Genomic DNA, 12,652 nt, shown 5'->3' with positions numbered 1-12,652 from the left:
TTGGGGATAATTTAATCTGATCAGGCTGACTTTATTCCAAGGATGAGCTCACGCCCGAGGCCTGATTTAGAGTCACAAAGATGGGTCAGGAATACACACAGGATCCAACTCAGGTTAATGAGTCGGCCCTGAGGCTTGCTAGAACCACGGGGAAAGAGATCCTTTATTCCTGTGGGGAGTGCTAAACTGATGGCACATAAACCTGGTGGCTATTTTTCCTGACAATTGGAGAAAACCCACTGAGAATGAAGCTAATGTAGAGGAAAGCAAACTCAAATGCTGAGAAGACAGGGTTGGACGGACATCTGTTAGGCACTAAATCCAGTCATGTCTGGAAGCTGGATTCATTCACTCCTTGAATTCCCTGTTCACATGAGCGAACAACTCCCTCTCCTTCACTAAAATCAGTTTTAGTTTGGTTTCTGTCATTTGCCTTCAGAAGTTTCTGACTATCTGTTTGGGGAGAAAACCCAGCTTTTTTTTTTTTAAAGTTGCTACTTTGATTCGTGAACCAGGCCGAGGTTTTTCTTACATAATGTTATTTAATCACTTCACCTCTAAGACGTAGATATTGTCATGCCCATTTTAAAATGAAGAAATTGAGGCCCAGAGAGGTATATGACTGCTCAAAGTTCCATGCTGCATGGCTACTAAGCTTGTCCAAGACTGGACTCCTGTCCGTCTTCATTTATTCACTCATGGATTCTGCAAATATTTATTGAGACAGCCTATCTACAAGGCAGCCTAATAATAGCATACAATAGTAAATAGGATAGTTCTTGACATGAAACCTAAAGTCTGATGAGGTTAGTCCAAGTAGCCATCAATAGGAGACAGGCTAAGTAAACTCTGGTTAAGTTCACACAATGGAATATTTGCAGCTATAAAAAAAAAAGAAGGGCAGGCTTAGGTCTGGTAAAAAGCACAAACAAGGTTCCTGCCTCACTTACAGCTTACATTTCTAGTTCTGTCTTTATTTCTGGCATCCCACTCCTTCACGGGAGTCTCTGGATAGTAAGCTCTCCTGATGCCTTATCTGTGACAATTTCTTTTCTTCACCCTCATTCTTGAATGATATAGTTTAGCTAGGTTTGGAACTCTCTCTTGACAGTTTTCCCCCTTGCTCTTTCTGATGTAAATCAGTTTTGCCTACCTGGCCTTCCCAGTTCTCAGCTTCACATTTCTTCCAATCAGTACAGCAAGAAGTCAGTTCCTTTTGTTTCCTGAGAAATAAGTGCCCCTTTGCTTTAGACGGTCTGAGTGAGTGTGCGTGTGTATGCACAGGTGAGTGTGTGCCCACAGGCCTGTATGAGGACAGAATGGGGAGGAGACATGGCAAAAGGCTAGAAATGCTCATAATTTTGTTGTGCTTTCCAAACTAAAGCATGCTTATATGTTGATGGGAATGACTTAGTTGAATCTCAGAACTTGACCTTGTAACAGAGGGGAGGTAACTGATGGAACAAAATCCAGAATCAGAGCTGTAGAATCAGAGTTTACGTGGTACTTGTATCAAATTAGAAAGAGCGCCCCGGGACTTCCCTGGTGGCACAGTGGTTAAGAAACCGCCTGCCAAGGCAGGGGACACGGGTTCGAGCCCTGGTGCAGGAAGATCCCACATGCTGCGGTGGAGCAACTAAGCCCGCGCTCCACAACTACTGAAGCCCGCATACCTAGATCCCGTGCTCCGGAACAAGAGAAGCCACCGCGTGAGAAGCCCGCGCACCGCAACGAAGAGTAGCCCCCGCCCCGCTCGCCGCAACTAGAGAAAGCCCGCACGCAGCAACGAAGACTCAGTGCAGCCAAAGATAAATAAATAAAATAAATAAATTTATAAAAAATGAAAAAGAAAGAGTGCCCCTTTCTCCAGGTAGGCACAGACCCACACGGGGGTGGGGGGTAAGCGGACTGGGGAGTCAAGTGTTAGCCATATTTCGGCTCTATCTTTTCAACTGGGTGTCCTTGTGCAGAACGCACTGAACAACCACAGCAATCCTGGACAGAACATATAAAGATGGGGTGGGGACCACCTCAGAGACAAAGAAGGGGCATTTCCTCCTTTGAAACAGAAGGGGATATCATTGCTTAATGGTTATTGGAAATACGTATTTTTAGTTCAAACTGTAAATAATATTATAGTATCAACAATAATAATCTATATTATGAATTCTTGTCTTGCACCTCATCTCTTAGGTCACTAAGGAAACACATATATTTTAACCAACCCTTGGAAACTGAAAGCTTCTTACCCTTTCAAAACCACAGAAGTCTGCCCTTGAGAACTAGAAGAAAGAAAAAAAAGAATTTTAATCTTTGCTTGTAAATCAGAAGGCATAACAAAACAGCAATTTAAATTATACTAAAGGAGATGATGTTTTTTACATCCCAGCAGTTAGGAGTATCAAACACTAAAACCAGCTTCTTAAGTAGTTTGCAGTATTTAAGTAGTGTCGTGGAGATTTCCCCCTCAGTCTTTGCCTTGTTTCACCATTTGATTAATTTATTTATACTTTAACTTGATTCCAGAAAGGATCTGAGACCAAAACCCCACCTTTTAATGATTTAAATGGAGGAGTTAGGAAGTGCACAGGAAGAAACTAGGTCGGCCACCGACTGGGGTTTAGGAAGGCACATCCTTATCCCACTATTTTCTTCATGGCCACTCTGTCTTCTGCCCAGCCCAGTACAGCCCCTAGACCAGGCCGCCAGGATGTACAGCCCACACCTAATTCTCTGTGCTTTGACCTCAGGTCACGCTCCTGGCTGTTTCAACTCTCTTCTTTAGCAACCACATGATAAGCACATAAAAGGCCAGATCTATTAGCTGTCTGAGCAACAAATGATACTTTCTTAGAGATAATGAGGAAGAAGGAAGGTTGTGAATATTCGTAAACCTTGAAAAAAGGTAATAATTACCATGTATAAGAAATAACTATTTCTTAACCAATACAATCATCCCTTCTACACTTCCCCAATCTTTTCTCCTACTGTTCCTAAGTCTTTATTACTGTTCTTATTTCTGTTGAGGTAATTTTGAGAGCTATTTATTAACATATTTAAGAATTGATTTCCCTTCTCTCAATCCCAAAACTTACTTTTAATTACTTTATTTATTTATTTATTAATGTCTCTTTTCAATGCTTTATTTTGGAGCAGATGGGAGTGACAAAGCAGAAGCTGAGGAAGCGCTTTAAAACAAAAAACATGGTGTTGAAGCTTTGATATAGCCATTTAAGAATAAAAAGAGGGCTTCCCTGGTGGCGCAGTGGTTGAGAGTCTGCCTGCTAATGCAGGGGACACGGGTTCGAGCCCTGGTCTGGGAAGATCCCACATGCCGCCGGAGCAACTAGGCCCGTGAGCCACAACTACTAAGCCTGCGTGTCTGGAGCCTGTGCTCTGCAACAAGAGAGGCCGCGATAGTGAGAGGCCCGCGCACCGCGATGAAGAGTGGCCCCCGCTTGCCGCAGCTGGAGAAAGCCCTCACACAGAAACGAAGACCCAACACAGACAAAAATAGATTAAAAAAAAAAAAAAAAAGATTAAAAAGAAAAAACTCATCAGAAGGACATAATTTTAATTTATGTTATTTTGTAATACTATATCTGGCTTTTTGTACCTTAAAGCATTTTGGGAACATATATGACTATTTATAAGTATATAGGGTATTTTCTATATGAATTATTTGAAACGTCTCATAAATTTGTATAGCAATAAAGCTAGCACCATTTCCAAATGATATATTCAACACTATAAGGCAAAGGAAAAAGTCACTATATTACGCTTTTACATTTTTTAAAAGGAAGAAGCATTTTAGTTCTAAGATACACCACACATAACTCAAGTATCCACTATTTCTACTTTATGTCACAGAAGATATTTAAGGTTAATTATTAGTTACAGAGCAATTCACCTACCATTAAGACAGAGGAGGATGGATAGCGAAGATCTCCACTTATAAAAAGACCCAAAGAGGTGAGGATAACTAAAAAATGATTTGTTAAAACCATATCCACCATGGAAAGCTCTGTGTGTTCTAAAGGAAGAAATCATACCATGGGTTAAAAAGTAAGGAAAAAGTGACGTCCTCAGCAAAGCAAAGACATTTCATAAATATCCATCAAGTGTTGATGTAAAGGAAATGCTGAAGATGAAGGCACTGTTAGAGGAATTACCTTCTCCAACTTGGGAATAGACCATGTCTGTCAGGTTATACCACGTGGTATCATCATAATTCCAAAATCCAGAAAAGCTGAGGCCTATGTAAACACCTACCATGAGAGAAAAGGGAAATTAAGGCAACACAACTTCGCAAAGTGAGTAACCAACTCCTAAGGTGCTAGGTCTTTAGTGGGCAGAGCCTGCATCTGCCCCACCTTCCAGCCCACTCTCCACCTCTGCCTCAACTCCCCTCCCTCAGTTTGAATCTCACTTCCCCCACCACTGGAAGATAAAGTAACTTGGGTTACACCACAGGAGTTTAGCCAACCATCTAATTATCAAGGATTTTGTTTTGTATTGAAGGGGATCAGAATATGCCACCCCCAGAATATGGCACTTTGGCATAAAGATTATTTTGAGCTGGAGGCAACTGAGAATCAACTGATGCAGGAAGAGTTCTGTGCCTCCCCTTGCCTGCCTAAAAGCAGGGCATTTTCTAACCACCTCACTCTGTATCAGGAGGAGAAGAGAGAGCAATCTTATCACCAGATACAGGGAGTTGACACCAAGATGAGTTTGCATAAACAGACTTTACTAAAATAACTCTTATCTCCCATTAGTCCACCCACATATTTCCTTGTCACTTCTCCACAATTTCTTGTCCCTTGAGGCCTAGACCCCTTTCCTTTGTTAAGATGGTATATAAGCCCCCAAGTTTAACCACTTCTTTGAATTTCTTTTCAGTGAACTCTCGTGAATATAAATATTAATAAAAACTGCATGTCTTTTCTCCTGTTAATGTCTTTGTTAATTTGTAGGCCCCCAATCATAACCTAAGAGGGTACAGGAAGAGCTTTTCCTCCCTGAAATATCCTTCTAAGCAAAAATATGTTCCTATTTCAAGAATACAATTATAGTCAACAGTACAAAAACTCCAAAGAAGAAAATTAAAATGTGAACCCCAAGAGGGAAGAAAGTATGTTTGATTTACTTATAAAGTGATTTACTTTAATATTTGTGATTTTAAAAATAGAAAAAAAAACTGTTAATATGAGAATATTAAACCTATTAAAACTTATGAGAACTTATTAAAAGGAGACTGAGCATGTTGGAAATACTGAAAGCGCTTTGCTCCTTGATCTCACCTTTCCTTGGCCATAGTTAGGAATGCTTAGAGTCTTTTGTGTTTTATTTATTTTTTAAATTCTTATCTATTTATTTTTTTAATATTTGTTCTTTGGTTTTATTTATTTATTTATTTGGCTGTGCCTCCCACACAGCACGCGGGATCTTAGTTCCCCCACCAGGGATCCAACCCACGCTCCCTACAGTGGAAGCGCGGAGTCTTAACCACTGGACCGCCAGGGAAGTCCTGAGTCTTTTGTGTTTTAAATGCAGAACATTAATCTGAAGTCTAGTCAACAGGCATAACTATGGGGGTGGTGGAGGGTAGAGGGAGCCTGAAGAGAGCTGATAATCCAAGGCACATGCTTTGTTTCCAAAAGAAGAATGTAGGATCACTCGTATTGTGAAGTGTGTGTTTTAACTCCCAGCTCTTTTCTGTGTAGGGAAAGATGTAGAAGGAAATGTTATCATCATCCACTTTTTCCAGAAAGAGGGAAGCTAAAGACAAGCTTGTGCCTTTCTAAGCATGAAATCTAGTCCTGCAGATAACACTACACTATATTCTAAGTGGGGATGATTATAGGTATCCAGCATATCACATGACCGGACTCCTGCAAAGTCTAGAAATATTTAATGGAGAAGTAAGCAGTAAAATAAATGCTTTATTCTGGTTGATATTTTAGCCTGAAATTAAGTTATAGGCCACTCTCTATGACACACTGGCCACAATTGCATCCCAGGGTTACAGAAGCTGATGTAGACCACTGCAAAGATTTTGGATTTTATTCTAATGGGCAAAGGGAAGCCACTGGAATGTCTGAAGCAGGAAAATGATGTGATTTGTTTTACACTTGAGATCACTGTGGTGGCTGTATGGAGGGTGAGTTGTACCGGGTTTAGAAACACGGAGACCACTTAAGAGGCTGTGAATTAGTCTCGTGGAAAACCAATGCTGACTTGACAAAGATTTTAGCAGAGGAGAGAAGTGGCCACACTGAGGATAGACACTGGATGTGGCATCGTCCTGGAATGCCATCAGAGTAAGAACAGTCAAGAGTGTACGCTAGATTTTAGTTTTCAGTAATTGGATATGAATTGGGATGAAGAATACTAGAGGAGAACAGTTTTAGAGGGAGATGAATCAAGAGTTCTGGCTTAGACTTGTTATAGCTGAGATGCTCCTTAGACATCAAGAGGAATTGTAAAACAGACAACTGAATATAGGAATTTAGTTTCAAGGAAGCAGTCAGCACCAGAAATACAAATTCAGGGATCATTAGCCTGAAGGTGGCATTATTACCAGAGGACTGGATTAAGTTTCCCAGAGAGAATCTGGTTACATAAGGAAGGAGAGTCGAGGACAAAGCCCCATTTCATCGACACTTTAGGGGTCACAACAAAAGAGCAGGCTTAGAAAACTAAGGAGTGATCAATGAGGTAAGATAAATGTAACTGAAGGTGGTGTCAAGAACCCAAGAGAATAAAGTGTTTTGAGGAGAAATAAAGTGGTTAACTGTGTCAAATTCTGCTGGGAGGGAAAGTAGAATGACGATAAAGAATTGGCTGTTGGAATCAGCTACATGGAGATCATGGGTGATCTTGGGAAGAACTGTTTCAGAACAGTGATGGCAACAATCCGATATGCAGTGAAATGAAGATAAAATGGGAGGTGGAAAATGTAGCACCAACTACAATAAGTTCTTCCCATACATTTTGTCTGAAGCAGAACAGAGGGATGAGGGATAGTGGTAAAGTGAGATAAATGAAGATTTTGGTTAAGATGGGGGATTTTAGGGTATGTTTGTATGCTAATGCATCTAATCCAGTAAAGAGGGAAAGCATGATGATACAGGAGAGAAAGGTGAGAACTGCGGGACAGATGCAGGAGCAAGGTTCTCCAGATGATGGGGGAGAATGGGATGCAGGACATGAGGGGTGAGGGGTGGCCTCTGGTAGCAGCAGAGACACTTCTCATGATGCAACAGGCAAGAAGGCAAAGCACGCAAGTACAAAGGCAAGTAGGGTGGCAGACACGCACAGGAGCGATGATGGAGTGCCTTGCGATCAGTCTTAGTCTTCTACATCAAGTATTAAAGGCACAGCTGAGACCGGAGAAGGAAAGGAGGTGAGGTAGAGTGTTTGAGGAGTGGGAAGAGGTGTGACAAGGTCATTTTGCAGAGTGGGAAAATAAACATACCAGAGAAGAGAGATAGGATTTCTGGGCAGTGCTGAGTACCCACTTGGGACTTGTGATCATGAATTTATAGTGAGACCACTTGGTGGAATTTTAAAGTGAGACTGGTGTGCAACTTTTTTCTAGTAATATTCTGCTATTCCAGTGGCATAGAGGTGGTTTTAAGGAGAGTTGGGATTGTGCAGGAAAGGAAGAAAGAGAAGGGCAAAGAAGTTACAGAAGTATTTATAAGGAGAGACTATGAAAATTATGGTGAAAAAGTTAAGGACGTTGAGGAGTGAAAAAAGTGGTAGAAACAACATATTGAAGTCTCCATGAAATCAAAGAAATGTCAGAGTGTGAGTACTAGGGTAGACTGAAAGAATAGAAGGTAGTGGGCAGAGTGTGAGATGGTTGTAGTGGAGATTTTGGAGACAGTAACAACATCAGAGACAACAAGGTCAAGAAAATGACCACAGAAGTAAGATGCAGGAAAGATCATTGGAGGAGAGGAGGCCTTGAAAGCATGGGTCCATATGGGTGGTGAAATCCCCAAACATAGTGACAAAAATAAGGTGGAGAGGAAGGCAGGGGTCCAGACGCTAAACTCATCAATGAGTGTGAGTGATGGGAAGGTCATCATAGTCTGCCAACCAAGAAGAGTTAGAGGGAGTAAAGTCTGAGTTCAAAGGAACTGGGCATTCTGAATGAGAAGACAGGAGTAATTATTAATAAGTAGTCCTTAAGGAACAAAGACAACGACCCTTGAGACTCAGGCATGTGACATGTGAGAGGGCCGCAGGGGAAAGAATGTTAACTGGGAGTGGCCAGATTACTCTTTACAGCAAGAAAGTTAAGGGACCATTCTGAGAAAAGATTAGTAGTACAGGAGAATTTGCTGATGACAGACCACAAATTCCAATGAATGGATTTGGGTAGATGGAGAGGGACAGAAGTTTGGGTGAATTTAAAGGAAGTCCAGAAGAGTATGTGGGATAGAGTAACCATAAGTGACCTGGAGGCTTAGGTTTCTGGTGGTGACATAGAACTGGGGTGAGAGGCATGATGGCGTTAGGAGTGTCATAGAGGAGAAAGGTGGGTAATAAGTCGAAACTGGAACACATGGGGCTCCTGGATACCTGTTCCCACCATTAACTCCATGTGGGATGAAACCCGGTGGGTGGACAAACCAGGGCCTCACAAAGAAACTGCTAGTTAAGCTTGATACTGTGGGAACTTATTTTCTGCTTCAGCACAGTGGGGGCCAGCTGGGGAAAAGGTGGTTTCATCTAAAAACAGGTTTCCAAACTGTTTCTTTTCTTGAGACGTTGAAGTGATCGGGTGAGTGAGACCCCAAGGAGTCGAGACTGCCCCGTCTCTCCTATGACTCTCAGGGGTGTGGCAGGATGCAGAGACTGGCTCTTTTCCTGTGACTCACAAAAGTAAGGCAGGTTTGGACAGAGAGGAGGAGGGGGCCCTAGCCTGGCATCCGTGGAACAAAGGTAGAAAAGGAGTTTCCATCTGGTTGAGAGAGAGGAAAAAGAGACACAGGTTCTCTAAACTAATTCAGCACAAGCAGGCACTCCAAGCTAGAGGTATCTAAAAGACTGCAAGACATTAGGAATTCAAAGAAATCTGGGGCAAGGCTATCTGTCTATTCCTATACAAGTGCATACTGCTTGAATCTATTACTTTATAATAAGTCATGGTAGGCAACCTATTGTGCTTTTTATTCTTCTTTAAAATTATGTTTGTTATTCATGTTGCTTTATTCTCCCACCTGAATTTTGGGATTGGCTTATCAATTTCCACACACACAAAATACTGCTGTAATTTTTCTTGGGCTTGCATCAAACTGATTGATAAACTTGGAGAGAATTAACATCTTTACAATACCAGAAGTTCCTGTTCATGAACATAAAATATCTTTTTTAGTCCTTTTTTTATAGCCTTCATTAAAGTTTTATAATTTCTATACAACAGGCCTTGCAAGTCGTTTTTTGTTTATTTCTAGGTCCCTATTGGGGTTTATTACTTTCTGAATAGGATTTTAAAAATTATAATCTTTAATTAGTCTTTGGTGGAGTGGTTTTTATATATTGTTAATATGTTCCTCAATTCCATAGCACTCCCATATTTGTTCCGATAGTTTGTCTGTTGATTCTTTTGGATTTTTATATAGATACACATATAATCTACGAGTAATAAAATTTTGTTTCTTATCTTTTAATTCTTTTTTTCTCTCATATTTATTAGATTTGGGGACTAGGAGGTCATCAGTGACCTAAGAAAAACAAACTAGAACAAGATGATTAGTAATCGAAATGTGTAAGGATGCTATTAAATATTACAACAGTAACTGAAAAACACATGTGTAACAAATAAAATAATGTGATACCTTAGAACAACTTTACCTATTCACATATGGCAGGCATAGAAGATGGATTAGAAATGCAATGAATAATCTCTGGGAGGGAGGAACATATTAACAGAGGGCAGAGTATCAAGGAAATTTGGAGAGACACTAAAGTCACTAGTAACATGCCAAAAGTCACAGAGAAAAAAGTTTATCACACTAGCAAGTAGACAAGGGAAAGTGATGAAGAGTAAGTTCTTAGGTGTTTTTAGGAGACATTTTCACTCCATTATGCCTATGTGTTTAACTTGTACTGCCAGTTAAACATCACTGTAATAAAATACAAAACACCACCTCCAAATTTGAATAAAGCCGCAAACTTACCATCAAGTGTTGTGTTCATAATGAAGCCAAGTAACACTACATCATTAGCACATGGGCACTTTGTCGTTTTGAGATCTACCACATGTGGATATAATTTACCGATGTCGTTTTTTGTCATTACAGTCCCAAGTTTCCACTGAAGAATAGGTTCTGTGGAAATCAAGTTTTGGTGTTTAAGTTGTGGCAGCACTCTTGAAAATAGAACATTACTGTTTTCTTTTTTGTTTTTGTCTTTAAAAAGTTTCTTTTTTAATTTTTATAAATTGAAATATAGTTGATTTACAATGTTGTGTTAATTACTGCTGTACAGCAAAGTGACTAAGTTATACATATACATACTTTTTCATATTCTTTTCCATTATGGTTTATCACAGGCTATTGAATATAGTTCTCTGTGCTATACAGTAGGACCTTGTTGTTTATCCATTCTAGATATATCAGTTTGCATCTGCTAATCCCAAACTCCCAATCCGTCCCTCTCCCACCCTCCTCCCCCTTGGCAACCAGAAGTCTATTCTCTATGTCCATGATTCCGTTTCTTAGATAGGTTCATTTGTGTCATACTTTAGGTTCCACATATAAGTGATATCATATGATATTTGTCTTTCTCTGTCGGACTTACTTCACTTAGTACGATAATCTCTAGTTGCATCCATGTTGCTGTAAATGGCATTATTTCGTTCTTTTTTATGGCTGAGTGATATTCCATTGTATATATGTACCACATCTTCTTTATCTGTATATCTGTCAATGGATATTTAGGTTGTTTCCATGTCTTGACTATTGTGAATAATGTTGCTATGAACACAGGGGTGTGTGTACCTTTTTGAATTATGGTTTTGTCTGGATATATGCCCAGGAGTGGGACTGCTGAATCATATGGTAATTCTATTTTTAGTTTTCTGAGGAACTCCCATACTGTTTTCCACAGTGGCTGCACAAACTTACATTCCCACCAACAGTGTAGGAGGGTTCCCTTTTCTCCACACCCTCACCAGCATTTGTTATTCATAGACTTTTTAATGATGGCCATTCTGACCCACGTGAGGTGACACCTCATTGTAGTTTTGATTTGCATTTCTCTGACAATTCATAACTGCTTTCTTTTATGGGTTTTAAAGGCACCATGTAAAGGAACTGTTCCATTGTTTTAAAAAATGGGTGTATTACCTCACTTTTCATCAGTTAAAAATAGGTTGTTGATTCTTATTTTCCAGAGTAGGAGGAATGAAGTCTAATTTCCTTGAAGGGGGCCTGGCAAGGTCATACTGCAGAAGAGCAGGTGAGGTGGGAGATACTGCTTTGAACATCTTTGGAAAATACAATTGGCCACAGGATCTATCCCTAGAAATGGAGTTGCTGGATCACAGGGTTTGCACATTTATAGCACAGAGAATAACTTCTGCTTTGAGAGGCCACACATTTACTTTCTGTTCACTTTCCCAATCCCATAGAGAGCAGGAGATATACATATAAATAAGAATAAATCTAGAAAAGCAATAGGGAACAGGGAAAGTTATCATCAGTGGCCAAGACACTTAGAAGGATTTCTGGAAGATACAAAGGAGTTAGGGAGGGACAAACAGGAAAAACTAATCAGAGGTAGGACAGCTCCAACCCTTCAATGCAGCAATCTACTCTTAGATATACAAAGGGTTGGAGCTGGATAAAGTCAAATTTTAAAGCATGAGAAATGGGAGGATTTTTTTTTTTCTGAAAAAATGAGAAAAGAGAACACAAAAAGTAAGCCAGGACAGTTTGACAGATTACTGCTGTCAGAATTTCAAAAACAGTCAAAGCACTTTTAAGAATAGAGATACAATCACTCTGTAGCTGTTTACATTTCTGCATCGTGAATCTCCTCCATCTCCTCATCAAACTTTCAATAAAATCTGCTACAAAACCAAAGACTTTAGGTGATATATGCTTCATTTTGTGCAAAGCAAGAAAAGGAGCTAAGTTTCCATCTGGGTTGACATAGTGTAGCACGGCGACAGCCAAGAAGAAGAAGAGACACAATTTATAACCAAACTAATTCACTCTGAAATTCAAAGAAATCTGGGGTAAGGCAGTTGACTTTCCAGGGTATAGCATATGTGTACAATTAATGACCAGATCTTAGAGGACAGGGAGATTTGAGCTTGTATCTGGGACATGATTGCACTGAATTGAAAATGCCTCTTTACCCATGTGGTCTATTTTAAACGTTTTAAGAATGAGGGAGTGATCAAAAGTCTTGACTGCTGAGAAGGTAGAAAGGAGATGGAAAAGTGACCAATGTGAAAGTGACTGGTGATTGTGATTAAGAGCAATTTTAGTGGAGTAGTCTGGACTCCGGATCAGAGATGAGGAAGTAGGGACAATATTTTTCAACATCTCATTTGAGTTAGGTAATGAAGAAAGATTCCCAACTGTAACTCTAACCTTAATGTTTGATTGCCACTTCCCAATGTTTT

General features: G+C 40.1%; 1 protein-coding gene across 1 annotated transcript in view; it reads right to left on the bottom strand.

Annotated features, from left to right (window-relative positions):
• CATSPERB (cation channel sperm associated auxiliary subunit beta) overlaps positions 1-12,652 on the bottom strand; it is a 135,234-nt gene that overhangs the window by 84,695 nt on the left and 37,887 nt on the right. Inside the window, exons 7-10 of the mRNA XM_007180882.2 lie at positions 10,197-10,346; positions 4,173-4,268; positions 3,915-4,033; positions 2,250-2,282 (exon numbers count right to left, since the gene is read on the bottom strand). Coding sequence (XP_007180944.1) covers positions 2,250-2,282; positions 3,915-4,033; positions 4,173-4,268; positions 10,197-10,346 — 398 coding nt within the window. The remainder of the gene's footprint in view (positions 1-2,249; positions 2,283-3,914; positions 4,034-4,172; positions 4,269-10,196; positions 10,347-12,652) is intronic.

The sequence above is a fragment of the Balaenoptera acutorostrata genome, chromosome 3, assembly GCF_949987535.1.
Source record: "Balaenoptera acutorostrata chromosome 3, mBalAcu1.1, whole genome shotgun sequence".
NCBI classification, from domain to species: Eukaryota; Metazoa; Chordata; class Mammalia; order Artiodactyla; family Balaenopteridae; genus Balaenoptera; species Balaenoptera acutorostrata.
Note: the sequence above shows the minus strand (reverse complement) of the source record. Positions and strands in the feature narration are given on the sequence as shown.